Source organism: Ooceraea biroi, chromosome 4 (genome assembly GCF_003672135.1).
Source record: "Ooceraea biroi isolate clonal line C1 chromosome 4, Obir_v5.4, whole genome shotgun sequence".
NCBI classification, from domain to species: Eukaryota; Metazoa; Arthropoda; class Insecta; order Hymenoptera; family Formicidae; genus Ooceraea; species Ooceraea biroi.
The window spans coordinates 14088466-14113189 of NC_039509.1; the positions used below are offsets into that span (position 1 = coordinate 14088466).

Consider the following 24724-nt stretch of genomic DNA (forward strand, 5'->3'; position numbering starts at 1 on the left):
GAGGGGGTGTCCAGATAAACATGATATATATTCGGCGTTTATTTTTTATCTTCCCTTAACCATAGTAAGAATCGATGAGAGTCAGCCACGTTGTTATAACGTGGCGAAAGTCGACGAAAGAGAACAGCACCTGGTCTTTCATTATCTACTTCTTCCCTAGCCCGATAAAAAGAAGCGAGAAGAAACATTCGAGAGACTTGAATCATCTCGCGCGACTTTCGAATTTCCTCCCGTGGCAAATTTGACCAGTGTTTTGCGCTTCCCTCAATCGAGAATCGAGAACAGAGCTACTGAGCTTGGGACAATCCGTATGGCTATCACGCGCGACGAAAACAATCAAGAGGCCGAGTAAGCCATGGAAATATTTTTCGCAGCTACATTGAAATCTTGAGCTCGACGTCGTAGATCGATCACGTTCTACCGCGAAGCTAGTGCTTTTCCCTATTTTCTCTGCCAAAGATTTGTAGCCGTGATGCCAGGTGTCAAATTCACACTTGCGGAGAAGACGCGTGCGAAAACGTCGATAACGGGGGAGTCGAGACGGCGGAACGACGGGGTATGACACTCGATGGATAAATACCGCAACGACCGCCGTTATAGCTTTTGTGCATACGAGCAATAGAGAGACAGCGAGAAGAAGAGAAAGAGCTCTCTCTCTCTCTCTCTTGCTATGCGCAGCCCTGTGTACATCCATAATCGTATTCGCGTGCGCGTCCATACACACAACCACACACACACACACACAGATGATGGCTCCAGAACCAGCAACGTCGAGTTGCAAGCTGTTGCACCTGAACGACGATAAAGCCTCTGCCGAAACTCGCCGTCGAAACTAACTGTTTGCTTATATTGCCTCCCATTACCGGTTGCCACGTGGAACTTTGGTGAACGCCACGGGAATAGGAAAACCCATCCTCGTTCGTTGAGATGACGAATGACAGCTAATTTTGCGATCTTATATGGGATGATACGAGAAGCCAATTATCTTGCGCCGGCACGCAAAATCATTGAACACAGTGCTCCTGTTGTTCGAGTAACATTGAACATGCCATTAACGTACCTAATCACGATAATATAGCATATAATCACGCATATATTCCTTTCTATAACAAACATTATAATTAAAGTAAACTGTCACTAGTTAGTAAAGACATTTGCATGGGTAATACTTTGAAGAAATAGATATTTCGCAAAGTTCTCAAGAAAGATGAAAGTGGCATCGAGACAACTGAAAGCTTCAAGTACAAATTAAGAGTTATCTCTCGGTAATGTCTTTATTTACGTGAGTTACGGCGCCACCCGGATGAATAATGCAGATCTTGCATCGTCAGGGGATACTTTTTTATGTCCGCAGTAAATGGAGACACAAGGTGACCGTGGATTATTCAGGGGTCTTCTAGAATTGTCTAATAGGATTGTCGGATCGAACTGTCTGATGTTTATTTTCGTTCACGTTCTTAGACAGTCAAGGAGTTTGCGCCACAGTATCATTACAATATGCATTTGCACATAAATACATAATGCAACGTTTCCACAAAGCAATTCGTTGGCAATTGCCGTTGAAACGTCCTTGACGTTAAATCATTTGAGCTTGAAAAATTAAGTTATCTTGAAACAGCGCTTTCATCGCCTTAATTCTCTCTCTTTGACACTCTTCTTCAGCGGTAAATTTTTATAACTTATTTTTAAACTGCAAACTATTTTTCATAAAAATACACTTTTATTGATTACACGTTTTTGTTTCTGTGTAACTTAAGCTAACCTTAATAATGCGATAGCTAATATGCATGTGTGATATGAATAATGGATTGGCCAAAGATATCGATCGCAAACAATGAATATACATGATGATATCTGACTTTGCGGGAAGACAATTTGAATCTCGAAGGATTTACTACTCTGCTACTTAGATAACAAGTATGTGGCATCCTTATATAGTGTAAAGAAGCATTTACAAGTAAGAATTACCTTAGAATTATTATAAAACGTTACTCACTGTTATTCTCATCGTTAAGCGCCTCAATTTTATTATTCTCAAACCATAATGCGATTAGGAAGCACGGAATATTTGAATTAGTAGAGAATGTATTATTTTACACAGGACATGAGAGAGTCAGTTTAAACGAATATCTCTTGCTACACGAGCTCCCGTTCTACAGAAAGCCATCTAATCCCTGTTGCCAACTAATCTCACCGGCGACATAAATAATCGCGCAAAAGGGGCAGTGCGCTCTTTGGCCCTTCTAAGGATCTGATCGCGGAGGATAATTAACTCAGGACATTAATTTGCCCGGCAAGATTGCTTGCCGCAAACACTAAAGCCGCCGTGGCGCTAAGCTTCTATTCCACTATGTTTGTCCGTAACTTGCGACACAGACCATTTAGGAAGCACGGTACACACAATTATCCGGTCAAAGTCGTTCACAGCACTCGCTTTAAGACCGCTCTTGACTGCTGCCGTCTCTCGTCAAATCCAATCAAGTGACCGCCGCACCGCAATACAACGACATTGTACAACGCCTGACTGATAGGGCCTGGCTGGGGATAGGGACAATATATATATAGTCTGTAATATAATCGATTCCAAAAATCGCCTTCCAATCTGGGATCAGTTTCACGCATTACATTGGCCAATGCTGGTTGATGGACTAGTCTTCGCGCCTATTCATTGATCATAGTTTCAATATAATTGCAATGTCAGTATAGGAGGTAATTGTAATTGATTGGGTATTGCCAATTAATGTCGATGCAACTGATACTCTTTCCTAACTAGAATTTCCTAATTAGATCCACCCGCAGCATGCCTGTCAATGACGTCGATTTTTGGATTCAATTTAAATTTCAATTGTTCCCGCAACAGAAAATCAATGATACATCTTTCGGAGATTTCGTTCATTTTTCGAGAAATAGGAGATCTTGATACCGAGATTGCCCTATCGTTTCTGCGAAGCGAAACAACGACAACGACAACTACGACAATGGCGACAACGACGGCAACGAGAATATCATTATTGGCGGTGGAGGTCTAACGATTCTACCGGCAGACGAGAAGCGAGGTCACAGTACGCGGTAAAACACAATAGCAAGTCGCTGCGTTACGTCAGTTGAAATAGTTTAGAACATTGTTAATCCAAAGCCGATAAACGCCGCGAGACATTCTCAGTGACAATGCCTGAACCTGAAAAGTAACAGAAAGCGAGAGAGGATGACAGAGAGGGACAGAAAGAATGAAAATTGCACAGCACAAGATTCATTCTATGTTACTTCATGTACAGGAATACAACTATAAGAGATTAACATAAAAAGAATTTACATTCAACCATTGCATTCTATCTTTCCTTTAATTTGAAAATTAATTTGAAGAAAGCACTTTCTTATATCATGTTATAAGTAAACAAGAATTTTCACAATATCATTTTCTCCATTAAATTAATTAATTCAAATTCAATAATGAATAACAGGCGCATACTCTTTTGTGAATTGCAGGAATACATCACAAGTAAACGCATAGTTATTTGAAAATAGCTGTATATTAAATAATCGAAATATTTCATCAAACATGAATTTATGCAAATATTCGTGTAATATAATATAAAATAGCTATTATAATATGTAGTGTGTTAAAAGCTAAATGTCTGGAAGAGTAAAATAAATCAGTATGTATGAATACATACATACCTACAAATATTGCGACCTCGAAAATTTAACGAAATTTCAGCGAACGATGGCAAAAATGACAGAATCTAGCTCGTTTCTTCGGACTTCGCAATGCCTCTTCCGTGAAAGGATGATCGTGCGATGCAAACCGAGCACAGCTCGTATAATATAATAACGATAGCCAATACGATACTATTGCATAGAAAACGAGATTTGTCCATAAGATAAGAATCAGATTCTTAGCGTTACTTGCCGTTGATTAGGAAATACATCATTATTTTAAAACAAAGAATCAAAGTAACTTGAAAAAATTACGGGCCTTAAATCAAGGATGAAAATTGAGTTTTTTAAATCAAATAGTAAAAATACAAAAAGTTAGAAAGTGTCTTCTGATTCGTACGTAGATATTTATATTTATATTAGCTAAATTTTAATGTAAATCAACAAGCTAACTAAAAATGTCAAGATAAGAAGAACATAGAGCACTATAAAGTATTCAAGCTAGAAAAACTCGTGTTCTAACTTTGTTAAAACTGCTCCCACTGAGCTTACAGAAGCTCTGTGTCATAAAATTTCTCTTTTGCCGTTATAATTTTATTTTACTTTACGAAATTTGTGAACATTTCTCTTCTTGTATCACTGCGAGTAGTAAAAGTCTCTCAGTAATACAGACTCGGATGTCAGTAGTAAAAGCACGCATAGAGCAAACGCTTGAAATCATTCAGTATTTATTATACAAATGTCTTTCGCCACAACAAGCGAAATACGAACATTTTTCATTGCCCTGGCATTGCATTGCATGACATGTAAAATGCACATACGTAAAATATTCACTCATACTTGTCAGTTACTTTTCTTTCTACATAATTTTTGTTAAGTGCCTATGTGCACACATATTCGATTTATTCGATTTTCTTCTGTAATAAAAGTCAGAATCCAATTTCTGGGTCATTTTATGTAATCCTAGATCATTCATTAAGATGCCTGGACCCTTTTGCTTATTCATTCAATGGACTCGGACCTTTGTCCTTTGACCTTTACATCTTCATATCTTCAGTCCCTTATCAGCATTAAGCGTTCGTTGGGGCTCCAACAAAGGACCAAGTCACCATCGCATTTGGTCCAGCCGTATAACGAATTGTGTCTTTTCCTTACTGGCAGGCATCGGACCCGAGAGACAGAGAGAGGAAAAGGGAAAAAGAGTGAAGCTTTTGGGCGTGTGCATTATTGACAACACTGGGCACACGCTTTCTCGTTCGCAAGCTGCGCAACGGGCACGCTCGTAAAAATGGTGAAGTAGCTTGTAAGGGCTGATTTCGTCAGGCTACTGGCAACGTTTGGCACAGTTTTCATTATTGACGTATACGGTCGCGCGTCTGCTTGTACAATTTGTCGAAAGAGAGAAACAGAAAGAGAGAGAAAGAAAAAGAGAGACGCAGATAAAAAAAATGGGATAAGAGATAAAGGGAGAAAGAATTAGAAAGGCAGAGACACTCAAAGGTATCAGGAAGCGGAAAAGTAAAAGAGAGGAAAGGGGTAGGAACTGTCCGTTCTTGTATGGGAACCGGCCATCTCCGCGCCGCGAAACTTTTCGGTGGTAAACTTTTTGCTCATCGTCGCAGATTCTCGCCCAGTTCTGTGCAACGACTTTTTGCACGTGAAGATAAAAGCGGATACGTAATTTTTAAACAGGTGACTTTGTCAGTGACGGGCTTACTACCCTTTCCGGTTCGGTGTTCAAGAGACAACGGTAAAGATTGCAACCGCTCATGTGTTGTAAGTTCGTGCAAAGATTCTGTCAACCACATGAACCAAGTAATATCTTTTTCATATCTTGATAAATATATGATCAAGCATACATATGTATATAAACACCGAGTCACTTGAATTCGTTAATTATAGATCACGTGATTTATGTCGATTTTAATGTAATACGCTGATCAGTCAAACAAGAAACTTAACAATTGATGTGAAGATTCTCGGAAATTTACAGTGATGCTTAAACTAATACTCGAGTAATGCATAACTTTAATTAACAGGCACATTATATTTGGAATCGTTTGTTAATACATATATATTTATCCAAACTGAATAGCAGTAAAATATTAATATTCATCCGGTCGCGCGAATCATTATCATTAGCGAGCCACAAGTGACGTAAATAATGTAAGTAATGATTATCCGTCATTATTGCCACACAATAAATACTATTATCGCTACAAATAGTACGCGTGTACTATTATCGGAATCTACATTACGCGAGGAGCTGATTTTAGCGAGAATGTACCAATCAACCCTGACCGCATCAGGCGCAGTAGAACTTCACGTCAAGTTTATCAGACTGATCATCTTGAACGTGATCATCTTGAACGCGATCATCCCCCTAATCCGCCGAACATCTCACAAAGATGTCTAATGGGATCGTGATGCAAGTTCCTACGAGATTCTGTGGGTGTCGATACAGCATTAGCGCATGCACGTATGCTCTCGTTTCCTCTTCAGTAAACGCTCGGAGATGGCCGGTTTCGCTGGCGGACGCCTCCGTGACGCGCGCGTGCGAGCGCGTGCGACCGTGCGTGCGCGCACGTGCGAGCGTGCAGTGTCCTCTTCCTCGGCCAGAGCCGGGCGTTCGATACTCTCCGACGTTGCACGCCCACGTCCGCACACCCACGCATCTGCGTGCACCCTGCAGGTCGCGCGGCAGCAGGGATGTCTAGGGATGCTTGCGGTACTTTCGCCAGTATCCTCGTACCGATACTTCGCCCGTGATACCGCGAATATTTTTGTACTTTTCATTTTGTTTCCAGTTTTAATACGTGAGCACTTGTCTTTAAGAAATGTATGGGTATCCAGATCTAACGAGCTACTTTTCATAAATTTTTGATTGATTAGGATGAATGAAATAATTTTTCTCTAAACATATTGGGGAATCAATAATCTTGAAGCACTTAGAATGGAAAGATTTTTAAACCAGCGGTATGTTTAAATAGTGTATACAAGCACGAAGTCTTATTTTTCATTAAATTCTTAATGAGACATACTGATGTAAATTAACACATACACAAATTCATATTTTAAAGATTTATTTAAAGATGAGTTGGATTAAAGTTAAACGTACGATACGAAAACGATTATCTTCCCTAATGTTTTTGCGCATAAAACAAGATCTAAGTTGATCAAACAACCGAAAGTACTTTGGTAGCTCTGGGATACCCTGCATAATCTCTAGGGAGATATTGATACTACCGAGGTAGCGATACTTGAAAGATATCAATGCTGAAGCGAATCTATCAGACGAACGATATTCGTGATTTGATATTTTCTAGGAAAGTATAAACACTCGAGGCACTTCGATACTTCTGAAACAAATATCAAATAAAATCGATTTTTGTGGTATCCGATATTTTTAGAAGCTATATGAGGTAGTAGCAACAGCCAATGCAATGCTATTTCCTCGTGTTTCAAAAGTATCAAAGAAAACGGGTTAGTATTGATACTTCTGATACCTGATTTAAGTGAAGTGAGTTCCGCTTATCGAGAGGATGAGTAAAAATATGATTATTTTAAATTTTCAGCATCCCTAGATTTGTCTGGAGGCTATCATGACGCAAGGCGATGCGGCGAACGACACGCGGGCATTTTCAATACAATAGGATAGTTTTCCCCATACTTTTCCACCTTTGAGAGGTACTTAGTAAAAGAATCATAGGATATTTTACGATTGTACAATATATACACGTAATATTGCGTTTTTAAATATTAAATATATAATTTTCAGCTTTAATATCGTATCTAATATAATAAAAAAATAACATAAAGTATAATATAAATATTTTTTAATAATACTTCATATAATAATATAATGTTATATATAAAGTTTCTTGCATATAAAATTTTGTTTAGAATCATTTAGAATGGAAAGGAACAAGGCAGAAGAATAAAATGGTTCACGACGCGAACATACGTCCACCGGCGATTTTAAAATAAGTAAATTAATTTTTTAAAAATTAGGTTGGCATACACACATATGCCACACATATGTATTGTTTCTTTTACTTTGCTAAAATAATCTTTTCATATATTTCGTTCAATAACAATATAAAAAATTCCGTTTCTCTTTCAATTTCCAAAGTAGATCATCCCTATAGTTCCACACAGTGGATATACTTAATTTTAGGAAGGCTATGTTTCAGCACTTCGTTGGAACGCGATTACAATCTGAAGCAAAAGAATATTACTCGAGTATCATTTTAAGATATGCGACTTTTCAAGGAACTTTTTCAAGGAACTGAGATTCGTCAAGCGAAGTGGATCCCTCGGCAGAAATTTTCCTTGAGCGGACTTTCAAGAATGTCTAGAATTTTCAAGCAACATCGCGGTTTCCTACAGAGCTTCTTAGAGCGGATTACACAAAAATCTCGGAATTACTGGTAAAGTTCTAAAGTTAAAAATAATACAGACAAGCTTCTCTCCAGAATCTTACTGTGCATATCAGGCAATCCCTATCACGTATACGTATTAGGCGGTCAATCTAACGATTACAGATTGTTACGAAAATTTAATTGCACAAGAAATAAATGAAACAGTTTTAATGAAAAAAACCCACTTTTTAAAAACATATAATATAAATATAATATAAATGCGCTACGGAAATAGCAAAAAATGCTATAAAAGAATTTAACAAGAATTGTAACAAAAATTGTGTAATATTTCTAATTATGAATACGCATTCGGTTATGCTACATAATGTGATGTAAATAATGCAATAATATAATAATAGTTTTTTAAAACGCATGTTGAAATTCCACATATTGCAAATGATTATATGATTAAATGATAATGTTAATTCTTTAACGTCGAAAAGTTATCACATCCACAAGTTTCTTTAAACGCGATCCTTTTGTGCTTGCATCTAGATTAAAGGGAATTGCGTTAGTTGGAAACACTTTGTATGAAATTAATCCTTTGAAAGTCAGCAGAAGCATGTTTTCAAAATTTGATTTTGAGAGGCATGATAATTCCACTCTGAATATTATAAAATGTGAATATTATAAAAATTTTCAGCAACTTGAAAATTAGTATTGTTGTCAAAGAATTTGTATAAGAATTTTGGAGGTTTTTTGACGCTTCCTCATATTTTGCTTTCTCTTAATTTAATACTACAGCCGATTGCTATGAACGCACGATTTGATATCACGTGGGTGAACGTTCTCTCGGAAGCCTTGCTAGGCGTAATTACCTACCGAAAGGACGAAGATGAACGAACGTCGCTCATGGCGTAAGAACTTAATTAATCAACACAATGCATCACGCGAAACCTACTAACTCGCACTTTGAAAAGCGTTCATGGTGGAATTTCAATTACTCGACGCAACAACATCAGAATTTAATTTAATAAACTGTTCGCATATATTCTTTCATGGAAACAACTTAAAAAACGCATCAAGGTTTGTATAAATTCATTTGAAATTTTAATTTACTGAAATTTCTTTCATCCCACAGAGACAGCTCTTTGTGTTAAGTATTATACAAATGTCTTATTTCATATCCAAGAATTTCTCTCGCAGGAGTGATCGACCGCCTCGACCAGACGAAAGCTCGCATTAATCACTCCAGGGAGAACACTCGCCGGGCTTTCTTGCGGCGTGGGATGACTACGATTTTTGCAAGCGTTCTCCATTCCAACCGGAGGTGTCTGCACTACGACGCCGGATGCACTAGCTTGGGAAACCATGTACCATGCCGTCGGTGGGATGCTAATTAATCAACACGATACGTCATGGCAGGACGACCTCCCGACACGCGTGGACGAGGTAGGTAACTTCCTAATTTACATTTTACATGAGGCTACACGCGCAATTTGGTAGTGCAGGCCGAGACAGCTTTTGACAGCTGCGACTGCAACGGAGAACGTCATCGTTCGATCTCGGTCAATGCACGGCGGACGTTCATAATGGAATTTTCGTGTCACGTCCGAGCGTGGAAATATTCGCAGCAGCGATCGAGCATAAGTGAACCATTATTATTTATAACGGGGACATTGTAATTAACTAACACCACGGCGAGGACCCGGCCTTCACGCGCGTGCATCAAGTGGGCGCAACGATTCATATTTCGCTTAAATTTATTGTGTTCTGTTTGCGACCACCAGCAACCGTAATAACGTTTTAAACCGAGAGAAACTTGTATATAGCATCAGCATCAATTTTACAAACGTATATATCCCAGAAAAACCATACCAAAAAAAAGAACAACGAATACGGATCCCGGATCACATTTTTCAATCCTTCTTTACGTTTATTGTTATGATACAGCAAGCTATGAATTTTTCTTTCCTTAATTTTGCATTTATGGATTCCGAGTGATTAATGGATAAACAAGTTGAGACAACGATCTCTTCCTTCGCGCTTTTCCTATAACATATTACGGGAAAATGGAGTAACATCAGTGTGACCACGCTTTCAACGCGCGTTCAACACGACACAACAAAAACATCATCAGTACAATATACAAATATTTGTGTGCAACGTCGATTTGGCGCGCGGCATATGCGCGCGCGCTTTCGACTCCCAGCTGGTGGTATCAACGTGCCGCTAACGAGGCGCGAGACGTCGCGTCGCTGTGGAAGCGTCGCGGGTTGACGTCAATATTGAAACGCCGCGTTCTCTCTCCTACCCTCCCTCCTACTCTCCTTACCACCCCTGCATCCCTTCCGCCCTGTCCTCCTCCCGGGATTGCGGTGCTCTGCATCCGCCTGCTCCATTCAAAGCTCGAAACTCGACGTGGCGCTCGCTCCTATCCCGGAAGCGAGACAGCAACGGTGAAGAGATGAAGGAACGCGCTCGATGAACATCCCCGCGCGAAAGCGAAACTCACCCCTTCGTAATCCGTGCGGCAACCTTGAAGATACACAATCGTCTAGCGCGGTTTTTGAAAATAGGGCCTGAACCGGATGAGCCCCAATCGTTGAGCATTATCGGAGCAGATAGAAACTCCCTCCAAACATAAACAGTGAAATCTCAAGAAGATTTAGAGGATTGCTCGTAATTCCGACAGCTTTACTGAGATTCATCGCAATTTCCTCAAACAGACTTTAAAAACTGTATTTATTTTTGTAGGAGCTTGATGCAATTCAGAAAAGAAACTAGCATGAGCAATGCTGAAGAAATAATCAATCGCCACGAGCGCTCCTGCGAAATTGAAATTCGCAGCCTGGCAAGTTTGGAAAATTACGACACTGTCACATTTCTGAGTTAGCCAATCTTCCATCTTCGCATAGATGATGATCGCGAATGGCAGATTCAAAATTCACGAAACTCTAAGAGAATAACACGAAATCCTAAGTGTATTGTTTGCCTGCATGAGAAACTGAAATTCTCCGGTACCGAGTTGTAGTGTCGACGTGACGTTTCACGATCGCACGAGTCCGGCGAGTCACCATTGGTAGTCCAGCTAATAATATCGCTACGGGTCATAAAATCCGCGTGGCAGAAGCGAATCGTCGCTATGACGTCACCAGTGAGGAGACATAAGAGGAACATCGGCGCCACTGGTTACTATACGAAGCTATGACCAATCGTCCGGCTTTAATTCACTCTAGAGAACCGAACGATAACACTGAGATCCCATATCTAAGGTATATCTCAAGTAACGATGGATATATCGCTTTTGCGGCTTAATCGCACATTCTACAACGTCGGCGAGAAAGAGAGACGGAAGTTTGGAGCAACGGGTGACGCAACGTGACGTCGACGGACACTTGTGGAAGGGACGAGTGGGAGTAGGACAAGTCGATGGAAACTCGAAGAAGGATAGCCAATTGGCCAACGCGAGCCGGTGGACGAGTTCGTGTCGCAACTGGGGTTCGTCAGAACGAGAGAGATCGTCTGAACAATAGAAGGGACGTAGGTAGCGTCGGATAATTTAGCAGAGATATTTTCCTGGCAGATGTCACTCACCCGACGCAGCCAGGGCTATCGCCGCGACAAGTGTCCACGAACGTCTCATGTTGGCCCGTAAAGGAGCCGAAGCAAGGCTGCTGCTCCTTCGTAGATGACCACCTGGCTGACGAGCACCACCTCCTCCACGTTGCCGATTTTCTCCACCTCTTGCTCCGCCACCGCCACCGCCGCCTCACCGCCGCACGTTCGCTCGTCCTCGCACGTGGCTGCGGCCACGTCGAACGAGGGTGAACCTCGACCTGATGACACCCTAGAGTATTACCCGTCCGCGGCAGTCCGCTCGGCGCGATGGGAACGGAGCTATCGTGAGTCCTCAGGGTCCGCCCGGTCGCGCTTGCACCGGGCTCGCCAGGTGCATCGTCCTATCCCCTCCGTTGGAGGCACGTGACCGCCTCCACGCAACGATCCTCTGGAGCCGTCCGCTGCTACCCTGTACCGGATGGTACAACTCGCGCGCACTATGGCCGGGACGGTCTACACCACGACGCGACATTGTCGGGCAACGCGGACATTTCTCCCGATTTGGATTCGCCTGTGGACCCCGTTTGCCTGGCCGGATCCCTCTCTTCCTCTACCTTCCTCGATATCCCCGACGACGATGTCGTCGCGACCGCAACTGGTATCGCGAGGCCGACCGAGGTAAATTTTTCCGCGCGTTCCGCTTAACAAAACGGACTCAGAGACACGTCCGCGGTCCGACCGCTGGTTCCGTTCCGCCCGTCAAACTTCCCGCGTTCGCTCGCCGCTGCAGCATCAGGTCAGGGTGAGAACGACGGTGGGTTTCTCACCCTCGGCCCTGCGGGTCCCAGGACGCGTGCGACCGGCAGCAGCACCGTGACAACATCCCTGATCTCCCTTACGATGCTAGGAGACGCGCGTCGCGTGTCGGCACGGGCTACCCTTTCTGATCTCGGTCGCGGGATTATTCTCTGTATCACTCTCTTTTTCTCTCTCTCTCTCTCTCTCTCTCGCTCTCTCTCTCTCTCTCTCTTCCGGCAAGGAGTTGCCGGATGCGGTCTCGCCGGCGATCAACGCTGGACTGATTCTCGTTCAGCTGCAGCGCCGCGCGGTACCGCCGCTTCAGACCGCTTTGGCGCTAGCTCTCTGTGGTAGCCTACCGCCACCGTTCACCACCTCCGCACCCTCCATCGCTCGTGATGTCACCGTCCTTCCTCTTTTTCTTTCTCTCTCTCTACCTCGTTTCCCTCTCCGTCCGGCTCAACATATACACCTGCCAGTTGCCGCGCGCGTCTCGGTCCCTCTTTTCCTCCTCCTCTCCACTCTGCACCCCTATCGTCGTTCTACCTCGATCACCAGCGCTGTCCGTCTCTTGCAGCCCTTTAACTCCCTCTCGCTTCCTCCTTTCCTCTTTCTCTCTTCCTCTGTAGCTCGCTCTTGTTCTCGTCATACATATACCTTCATCCCCTCCGACTCCCTTCCTCAACAATCCCTTTTCTCTTCATCCAACAGCGGCTCCGCTACGCGCTCTCGCTTGCATTCAACCCTCGACGGCCCACATTCGCGCCATCGTGGGGTGGCGTGGTACACCATGCGGTACGACCTACCCCCGCCATCCCGCTTACGCTCTTGCCCGACCCCTCCTGCACGACTCCTCGCTCTCTGGCATCCCTCTTCCACCCGCAGCTATAGTGCATCCCAACATCGCCGGAGAAGAGAGAATCGTTACTATGGCGAGATCAATATGATAGGACGGCGCATGCCTCGGTATCCTTATACTTGAACCCTTCGCCGCCACTCGCTCTGCCGCGTCTCTCTCGCAGTTCCGCTCGCTCCGTCGTCGTCGCACCTCGTTTTACAAGCTCGTCTCCTCGCATTCCACACTTCGCCACCGTCTTCGTCACTCGCGCCACGTTCCCCCGACAGCGTCCTCTCCATCATCCCCTCGCACGTACATCCCTCTCCGTGTTGGCGCGCGTTAGAGGCCGCGTGCCAGACCGTGGGCGGCGTTGACTTAAGTCGGTTCAGTCAACAGAGGGCCGCATACGAGAGAAGAATATCGTCCGGTCTTTCCGGTTACGGATCGACCTCTCCGAAATGTTCTCCCTTTCTTCTTTGAATGAAATACAAGTAGCGCCAGGGTGAAAGCAACAAACGCCTGCCGGCTGAGTAAGATAGACTCGTTCAGAGTCGTAATCATCAACATCCTGATGATCGAGGTAAAACAAGGGATGCATCCGGACTTATGTCTCAGTAGCTAATGCGTATATGCGTATCACATAAATAATTGGCAGAGGTAGTGTTTCAAGAGAATGATCCAGTTGACACTTTTCGAATGCAAAACAGATGGAACTGACGCGTTCAGGAAGACAGCACGATATGTACGTGGCTCTGCCCGAGATTATGCGATACGCAGTTAATTGTGCGATGCAGCATGTCTGCGTCACGGAGCGCGCCAAAACGATATCGCAAATAAGACAGCACTATCTCATCGACCTTAATACGATGAAGTTTCTTCCGATGTCGATGTGACGTATACAGTTATACTATGTATTCAATATCGAGAGAACATTACACGGTAAATCTAATTCCCTTAAATAAGGAATACTTCGAGGACAGAAGAAACAGAAAAACGCAATCGTCGTGCGAGCGTTCCGCACAAAAGGAGCAGAGAGCTTACGTACCGCCGCAAACCACGTAACGTTCCAATCTTTGCCGGTGATTTTTATGAAGTAAGCGAAATATCTCAGCGAGAGCTTTGTTTTTCCTTCTAGTTAGAAAAAGGGGTCGCCCAGACGAGGGTTAACGCTCCGATGGCCCGATTTTCCTTTGTGCTACCTTTTCTTCGTCTCAGCGTTGCGCTCCGTTCTTCCGCGTCGTGCGTTCCTCATATACTCGCATGTTGAGAGACGACGACGGCGACGTTGATCGTATCATGATATACCTAAGAATCGCGTGATCATGTACGATCAGATTCCCGATAAGTCAACGTTCGAAGTAATCTAGCCTCTTGATATAGACTTCCCTAGCAATCAGTCATGTTAGTTTAAATGATTTGCTTAGTTAAAATGCTTAGCTAAATAAAATTTATAACGAATTGGCAATGCCAATTTCTTTCTCTGAAACATTTTCAGAGAAAATCTTTGCAATTCCTATAAAAGTAAATATTTTTCATCTAAAATTTCGAAGAAATAAAAATCACGCATGTCACAAAGTAACATATATGTATACAAATTGTACTATACTAATAATCGACGGTGCAATTTTTATAATTACTTATAAATTAGAGAAAATATGACACATTTTATATGTAATTCTAATGTAATTGTAATTATAAATTATATATTTGTAATAATTGTAAATTTTATATGTAATTGTGTAAAGATTACTACGATTGGAATTTAACGCAAAAGTAAGCAGATTCTATACAAATATAGATGTTATTTATGCATGTTTTTATTTTGACAGAACGTGGAAATATTGAAACGTTCTGATATCGAATTCATCCGTGAAGATCCGATTCCATAACATTCTGACGCTAATAAACTGGAAACGCGTTGGGCGTACTGTATTTACATTTACATCACTGGCATCCGGAGTTCCGCCTTTGCGATTTGCACTGCTACTAGTAATAGTTGTGAGTTTATACACTCTGCTGGCGTCAAAGTGCCAACGTTTCTCAGGCAGTTTTTGAGCAGTTTCCGCCGCGATGCTCCGACGTTCCTCGACATCTCTTACGCTTCCGCTTCTGATTGTCTGTTGCATTTCCGCTCCAATAGTCCCTTACATTTTTCAATCCAAGTTATTTGACGCCGCCCAATCGCAAAGAATAACCGATGTAAACTCGACGTCTTCGCATTCGCAACCGCCTACGAAAAAGCGACGTAAGTTTTCCGCTTTTCAGTACGTCTCGCAGTTCTTTTTGTTTCCATTCCTGACTGGCGCCAAATCGAATGGAATATTTCGTGTGGCCCGACTACGTGCTTAGAGTCATAATTGTCTATCGACATTTTCGTATTTATGATAGCGTCGATATTTCTGAAATTCAGCACGAGCAGATTTCGTTGAAGCACGAAAATATATCGTCAATAAATCGTCATTGTTTCGTTGTTGAATTTTTGTTTTAATATATATGTATCAAGCTAGCCATTGTTCAAAAAGTTTGCATGAGATTTATATTTATTTGATGTCGATGATGGTCACGTAAAAGCGAAATAAATAAATTTCAGTCAAAAAGTAAAATTAGTAAAATAAGAAATTTATTCCGACAGGAACGCTTACGCAAACTTTTTCATTATTTTAGCATTCTTGTTTGCATCCCTTTTTAGTATTCTTCTCCATATTATATAGAGATAATATCACAATAATCCGTTGATCGTATAACTTGCAGCAGCTATTGTATGTCCCTTCAGTTGGCTGATTTACACGGTTCGGTAGCAACATAGACGTCGTCGACCAGCGTTGTTTCTTTGTCATTCTGTCGTAAGCGATCGGTGATCTGATTGGCGCAACGTATCAATATTATCGATTACTCGCTGTTATCCATATCGTCCTATTTGAGACATGGAAGGCGCATATGGGAATCTGCATCGCGCCGCGATGAGACGCTAATTAATTCTGAATGTACGATATCACGAGTCAAGCTCTCTCCTGGATGCAGAGATTGCATCTCGCGAATCTCATGTTGGCTCTTTGCCAATTTATTATCAGCACTCGCGTATAAATGACATCCGGCAAATTTGGAATACTTTCAAAGCCGGCGGCTGTGCATCGGCGTCACAGCAAGCCATTCAATCAAATTAAGTAATGGCCACGATCGACAAGACTGGCACGGGCACATTAATTATTTATAATCCTTCTCCTGGAGGATGCATCTAGAAATTTATATTTATCTCTAAACCGATAAATTAAAGCCAAATCGTCGACATTTCTTCCGATGTGATTATAAATCCGCAAAGACTTAATTAGAACCTCTCGGGAGGATTTACACAGATAAAAAATATCTTATTCGTATAAATCACGAAATATTCATACATGTATTTCAAGTATATTTCATTCATAACTGATGAAAAATGCGTCTTATAATTCGAGAACTGTCATGTCAAATTTCTACTTCGTTATCTATAATAGAACTCACTATTGGCATTTTCGTAAATGAAGACGCATCTTGTGTGCTTCGTGAATTCGAATATACAGAATCATCTGCAGGCAGATGATAAATTAGTACATACAATCGACTCCTCGTGAACTACGAAGCGTACACGTTCAAAGGATTTACAGTAAGCGGATGAAGGATCTCTCATTTGCTCGTTTCACACAACTGAACATATTAAAACATATCAATTAGCGTACAGTTAAAATATAGTAAACGTTCTACAATTTTAAGTGTTATTAGAAATTTTCGATTATTTAACTATATTTCTGAAAAGCTAAACATTTTCATTCTTTTATGTCATGATATTAATTTTAAAACGATCGATTTTCGCACAAAACTTTTAAGTCTCATTAATTGCAAATATAATCAATTAATATTGGAATTGAAAATGCACGGTATCGATTTAATAAAAACAGCCTGAAACTTTTTTTAGGCTCTTAATTGTACTCTTAATTTCAATAAAATCAATAGTTATATTCAAAGCAGATTTAAGGGCTCTGAAAGAACAAGGAAAGAAACGAGAAGGGAACAGCTTGAGTTGACGTAATACAGTCATTTATCATTTGAAGGAATTGCAAAGTTTTAAATCGCAAGTTTAATCAATCAATATTGTAATACTTTTAATAATTACCTGCTGATAATAATGTTTAAATTATTATTATTAAAACTTAATAAATTCAGGTAGAAACTAACAAACGTAAGTATGTGTCCAAAAATGTTTCTCTTTTATTATCTATTATATTAACCGAATTATATGTATGTGCAACAAACTATTCTTCTTATTCTTTCCTCTTCTTCCTTTTTGTTCATTATATTACGGTTATATTTCGAGATAACTTAACGATGCGATTTCAGGATAACCAATATCATTATACGATTTTTCTCGTTTAACGAATAAAGCGAAAATGTATGCAACAATCGCGTTATTCAACCACCACGTCTCTAACGCACCTTGCTCTCCATTGTCGTCACTATCTCGAGTTTTTGCCGTCTCACTACCCCGACGGCGAACTTCTCGACGCTAAATAAATAATCGGCGCTTCTTTGTCGGCCGGTGGACTCGCGCGCAAACCATGGAACGAGACTCGCGTCCACCTTGGTGCTCCTGCAGGTTCTGATGTTTGCGCACCTGCACTCTCTTCCTTACTCAAAGTCCAATTAACGGAATTACTTCGCGCCCGCTACAAAGGATTTGTTTTAACAATCCGGGGTACTTTACCCGTCGCACGACCGGAGCGTCGCCCGAAGGGAACTCCCATTGCCTGAATTACTCTCTTCGACTCGCGAGCCAATTAATGACGCCCTTCGCCTTAGGAAAAAATGTTTGCTTGCTAGGTAGGTGCGAATGCGAGTGAATCCTTGTCAAGCAGAGATTCACGAGACTTAGGGACCAACTGTCACAGACTCCCCAATTATTGCGCGTTTCTGAGCACGAGGGAATCGAGAGTCGGATGAAAACAGCATTAGAACAGAATATTCAGATACGGACAGGTACAGACGACCCCATTTTCCGAAAGCCCTGACTCAATAGCTTGTTTTGAAGTCGAACGACTCCCGGGAAATTAAGCTCCTTGTTTGGCGTCGAATGAGTTTCGCGTTTGCATATTAATAAATGTTCAACCGAAGTCGAGGGGGCCCAATCTCCGCGCCTCGCGCAATTTGCGTCTTCTCCGCCGGAAAATGCCAGAAATCGGGTCACCATCAGTTTTTACTTCGTTCCGTCGATCGACTTACTTCAGCTGTGTCCCTACTTTTCAGAAGTTTCAGACCGGACGTCGCGGCAAGGTACCGCACTTAAAAGTCTACTACCGAGCCGGCCAGACGTTTCACAGGCATGCCTTAAGTGAAAAAGAAGAGACACGTACGTTGAATGTGGGTCAAGTCAGCATAATTTAATAATGTCTGGCTTAAAAGGTGCCACGACGCCATCGATGGCTGTCATCGACGTTAAATTCCGAACGACACGTTTCGCGTGCAGAATCAATCGCGCCGATTGATGGCAATCAGTATCGTGAGACAATTATGAGAAAATTTACGAGTTTATTATTGCATATTTACGGTTTCAGCAAAAATTAAGTAAATTAATTTATTAAATAAATAACTAATAATAAATTAAATTACAGAATCGGAGTCAATATTCCAGAAATATACGAATTTATCTCTGTCACCGTTATCATGCAAAAATTTACTTTTTAATAATTCTTGATTTAATTATCAACTGTTATTTAAGTTTAATTTTCAGGAAATGTATTTAATTATTGCGATCTATTAAGCGATATAAAGCGGAATTTATTTATGGACATTATATTTATAAACTTCAACGACCCACACGACACACAAAATCATAAATTATTTGTGTATTTATAGTCTTGATTATATTAAATTCTGAAATCCCTTATCCTATGACTGTGTAATAACTATTAATTATTACGCACTGCTAATTATTATGTGAGAGGATTAATTATCGTTTGATGTATTAATATTTAATTATCAGTGCAAAGTCTTACATTGCATTACAAATCAACAAACTGGCAAAAAATTTAGAAGATTTTTCGTATTATCGAACATTCAACGAGTTTTCAGTAATTAATCCGTCAAGCGGAATAACTGTACACGCGAATATTGGATTCATCGAGTAATATTCTCGTACAGAATGATATTCGAGCTTAATTAGCGTACATTTACACAATCACTATTTAGTATTTCAACGATAATAGAGTTTCGCATTAAGCACAACAATGATACACCAGAATGAGCGAGCAGCAAAATTAGACGTAGTAAAAAAGCACTTTTCATCAAATGGAATAAATTTTCGTAAAGCTTTTTATATAAACGATATGATTTCATTGTAATATAAAATGCAAGTTAACGTCAATTTTTCTTATTGTTACAGGCAAAAGATTAAAGAAGAAGGCAAACAAAATTGTAAACGATACTTGGAACGATTCTTTATCGCTCAAACAAGAAGATTGGAGAATTATACGAAATTTATAGGGAACAGCGAAAACATTTATTATGCGATGCGATACGTGTTAGCATTTATCAACGAGGTAATGGAGCGGAAACGAGTATTTTTGACACCACACTCGTCGTTTAGCACGTGCCAGCCATATCGAAAACGATCTCACCTTACCTCGTAAGTGTACGAGAGGTGTAGCAACTTGGAAAACTTGCATTGTTCGTTAGCGCGCGAAATCTGATCGCGCTTCGTAATTGTACCGAAGTTATAGTTTGTCGTTGACAAAGGGTCGTCTCTGCCGAAAAGTTTGTCGTTGACATATTCTCCCTATTATATTGCATTTAAAAAATGCAGTTATTAACAAGTATAAATATGCAGATATTAACAAGTCTAAACTTTTGGAAATTGTTATGCGTGGACAAGATCTTCATTTTCTCTGTTTATTTAACGTTTTTCTCAGTGGCTTCAGAGTTACCGCATTTTAAGAATAAAAGCGGGTTAAAAGGAATCCCAACAGAGAGCAAATGTTAATCCCACAAGATTAAAACATCCTTAGTTTTACAATATATATATAATATAATATAATAAGACTACAAAAATATAAGTGCGAACGTTTTTTCCTTAGCTTTGGTATTAATCTTCGGCATAAGCATTTCGAAAAGAATATCAGGACATCGCTATACGTTACTAATAATTCTAAAACAACGCTGAGACTAATAAAAGACTAATAAAGATATGTTTCTTTTTATTCTTTAGAAATAGACCATTATGCGAAATGTGCAAGACAAGATGAAACGAAAACGCAATCGATCGAATCGCAATTAAATCCACAAATTGGTTAATTGGGAATTATATTATCGGAGAACCGGAACTATACTATCTTACAACGCTTTGTTAGATCATCATTATACGTATAGCGGACTGCCGAGGGTGACAACCGCGGCTCTCTTACAGGGTTGATAATGCACGGCTTTAAGTTACGGCCGGCTGTAAAAGCTTGAGTCGGCGGCAGGATGTCGCTATGGAAATTCGATAATATATCCCCCCAGATATTGCACGCCCGCGATAAAAGTTGTAAAACTCCGGGCACTCCTCTTAAGACCCGAACTTCATAGCCGCGTTGAAATCTGACACTTTATGCGATTCGGGTCTGTGTTCAACGGAATGCGATAGTTAGCTGCCGTTAAGAAGCGAGTCGAACGCTGTCGATTTATCGAGTTACTAAACTTCCTTTACTTTAACGTTCTAAAATGTGTACGTGTGCGACGTATAATTCCTTCCATGTACATCAGACGTTCGTTAAATACGAATATGACTCTGGCGCATGATACATTTCCGCATGCATGCTACCCAGCAAACACAAAATATAACTGTTATATAACACAGAAGTACACGCAATATAACAACTGTTATATGTTATTAATGTTAAAGTTACATAATTTTCTTTGTAACTGCAATATAACTGTGTTATAAAACTGTTATATTGCTCTCTTATATATTGGTTATAATAATATAACAGTAATATAACTTAAATATGCGATGTTATATAACTGTAATATTTGCATATTATGTCTATGTTATATACCATTTTTAACATACAGATGTCGAGTCGTCCGCTAGATGGCTTCCGTTTCTCGTATGCAAAATATGATACAAAATATATATATAAGAACGGTGATCACGGCACGGTACAACTTGTATTATAAGTCCATTTCTACAATGAAGTGGTACATTTTCGAACGAATAACAAATAAGAGCAAAGTACTAACTTCTGCATAACGTTTAGGAAAATTAATTAAACACAAACCTAGTAGTAGTCGTAGAAAGAGGAAGAAAGAATAATTATATTCCATTTATATAACATTTAAGTAACATTTTAGTAACACGTTATATTACTGTTATATTACTGCAATTTCGTATGAGTGGGAAATTACAACTAACATATACATTACACGTAACGAACATGTTATCTTGCGTGTTACATTCTGTTATATTATGGCAATATCACTGTTATATGACTGTGTTTGCTGGGCACTATCTTATCCGGATCTTCGAAAAGCTTCTGAGAAATTGTGTAAAAATGAATACAGTTACTTACGAGATGGCGCCGAATGCTGATTCCCTTCAAAACAGTCGAAGCACGTCGAAGCACGTCGAAGCTGACACAGTAGTTGGGGATGCATTTACGTCACTGTCACGAAAACAAAAAAGCCGGATGTTCCCAGGTTTGCCTGAAACAAATTCGATCTCAATTATTCTCACCGTAACCGGAATATGCACTTCTATCGAACTATCAAGTCAAATTGTCGAGATACATAACTGCGTCCTGCAACATTCGCGAAAGCGGAATTCTCGTATCGCTCTTCGCTCGATTGCGTTATCGATTTTACGGAACATCGCACGCATCCCTTGCTTTTTTATTAGCCTACGGCATTTTGCATTCAGCCGAGAGGCCAAATGGTGATTGAGAATTATTGCGCGCGAAGGTGTAGGGTGTAACTCGTCCCCAAAGTAAGATTTGCTGTTCGGAGGGCGCAATACATCGGCGCGTAAATTAACTTACTTATCAGCTATTCTCGCCACAAGCTCCTATATATGCCTATTTATGTGCCGCAATTATTCCGTAATTAGCTTTCAGTTATTCCGTAATTAGCGCTAATAGAGTTTAATGAAAGCTATATAGTTATCCGTTGTGAACTCGTTGCTTCACGATTAGCCGGAACACGCCTTAGCTAGCGCATCCCCTAGAGATGCAAGCCGCAATGCACGGACGCAATGGCCCCCATGACCCATAGGACTTCATGAAAGTTCTCGCCTCTCTTCGCGCGACTGTACGCAAGTTCCACGCGCATCTGCTGCAAATTATCAACTCTAAAGTTGACACTGTCTTTATCGGATGTTTTGTCCAATATTTCTTTGTCTAAAATGTAATCTTTGCTCACAACGAAGCTATGCATATTTCAAGTTTGAAGATATCTTGTAAATTGTTTTATCAGGAACCTTCCCCTTAATTATTTCGTATTCCCGTACAGCACAGAAGCTTGCACCAACATTGCGGCAACGTTGCAACGTTGCAAATTGCAATGCAGCAGTACAAAGACATTGCAGAGATATATATCCGCAAAATACCAGCACACTTGTAGCAACATGACATTAATATTTCGGAAACATTGCACGATCAAAATTTGTAATTAATATTAATAATTCATTTTATTAAAACATTGGAGTCTTCCTATCTTAACGAGATTCGTCCAAATCTATTCGACCAATGATGTGTGATGACCAGAATCTGAGCTCGGTAATATATATGTGCATGCGGTGTTTGTCTCTTTCGACTATCTAAAGAACATGGTGGTTGTACGACGCGAGCATCATTCTAAAAGAAAGTATTGGGTCATTAAGTATGAAACTTTACAAATGTAAAAGCGCCATCTTTAACATTTGTTATCTCAAATTTGGCGCCAGACGTCAGTATCAGGTTAGGTTAGTGTGATAGATGTATGTTCGCTCTTCAAATGTCATATTTGTTTGTTCAAATATCTTCATTAGTTTTATTGGTGGATTCTTTTTTATAGAACTATGGAAAAGTCCAAAATTCGTGTGATTTATGAATATGAGTTCCGCCGTGGAACCACAGTGTCGGAGACAGCTCGTAATATCAACGCTGTATTTGGTGAAGGTTCAACTACTAAAGCAATGGTGGGCAATTGGTTCAAAAACTTCAGAGATGTAGATTTTAGCCTCGCTAATGAGCCACGTGGAAGACCAAAGACGAAGGTGGATAATGATCACTTAAGAACCGTAGTAGAGTCCGATCCATCTCAAAGTACACGTGAATTGGCATCGATATTCAATGTTTCCATACCCACCATATTGGTTCATTTAGCTGCAATTGGTAAGATAAAGAAGTTGGACAAATGGGTCCCGCACGAATTGACCGATGCGCAGCAGGCGCAACGTCTAGAGGCTTCCCTTTCTTTGCTTTCCCGTCACAAAAATGAATCTTTTTGAATCGAATTGTGACCTGCGATGAAAAGTGGATACTCTACGACAATCGTAAACGCTCACATCAGTGGTTGAACGCTGATGAACCACCGAGACATCACGCGAAACCCAACATTACACAGAAGAAGCTTATGGTGACTGTTTGGTGATCCAGGTCAGGTGTTATCTACTACAACTTTATGAAACCTGGTACATCGATAACGGCTGAAGTATATTGCAAGCAACTGGACGAAATGATGCAACAACTTGCTATTAAACAACCGAAATTGGTCAATCGGTCAATGCCAATCCTGTTGCATGATAATGCTCGACCGCACACTGCACGACTGACCGTGGAAAGCTACGGGAGTTGGAATTGGAAACTCTCCGTCATCCACCATATTCACCAGATCTATCACCTACCGACTATCACTTCTTCCGGAATTTGGACAACTTCTTGGTGGGAAAATTCTTCAATTCGCAACAGGCAGTCGAAACAGCCTTCCGCGACTTCATCGATTCCCGTACTCCTAGCTTCTATAGTAGAGGCATAGACCAACTACCACTAAAATGGCAGAAGTGTGTAGATAACATGGGCGCATACTTCGATTGAAAATAAATCATGTCCATGTGCCAAAAAATGCAAAAGTTTATGTTCTATTTGTAAAGTTTCATACTTAATGACCCAATAGTTACGTAAAAGAAAAAGGTAAGTACTTTTTTATAATATTATGTCTAATTATAGCACTTGTGTGCTGTTAATCTTGTATCTATTAATTATAATAGAGAATCACTCTATTTGCCTATCTCACGGTTTATATCACTATAACCTCAAAATTATGGAAATTCATTAGAAACCTGCATATTAATAGTTGTAATATTTTTAATAACTTTTTCTGTTATAGAAGCTGTTCGTGAAATACACAATCATGCCACTGATGCAGAAATTGCTGAATGCATTTCCAAGTGGCTTGCTCAAGCTCCGGTTAGGATTGAGAGATCAAAGTATGTCATTTTACATATAATTCTATACATACTTACAGTATGTAT

General features: G+C 40.6%; 1 protein-coding gene and 1 long non-coding RNA gene across 3 annotated transcripts in view; one reads left to right on the top strand and one right to left on the bottom strand.

The window, feature by feature from the left end:
* Nucleotides 1-11804, bottom strand: part of LOC105278276 (neuronal acetylcholine receptor subunit alpha-7) — a 180096-nt gene extending 168292 nt beyond the window's left edge. The window contains exon 1 of one of the 2 annotated variants that reach the window (XM_011337260.3): nt 11616-11804. In XM_011337260.3, the coding sequence (XP_011335562.1) occupies nt 11616-11664 (49 nt within the window). In that variant the 5' untranslated portion in view covers nt 11665-11804. The remainder of the gene's footprint in view (nt 1-11615) is intronic. The other variant, XM_026968794.1, reaches the window with a different exon arrangement.
* A 28-nt stretch (nt 11805-11832) lies between these two features.
* On the top strand, nt 11833-20424 carry LOC105278284. Its single transcript, XR_893761.3, has 2 exons — nt 11833-14308; nt 19625-20424. It is a non-coding gene; the product is annotated as an uncharacterized LOC105278284 (long non-coding RNA).
* The last annotated feature ends 4300 nt before the right edge of the window (nt 20425-24724 follow it).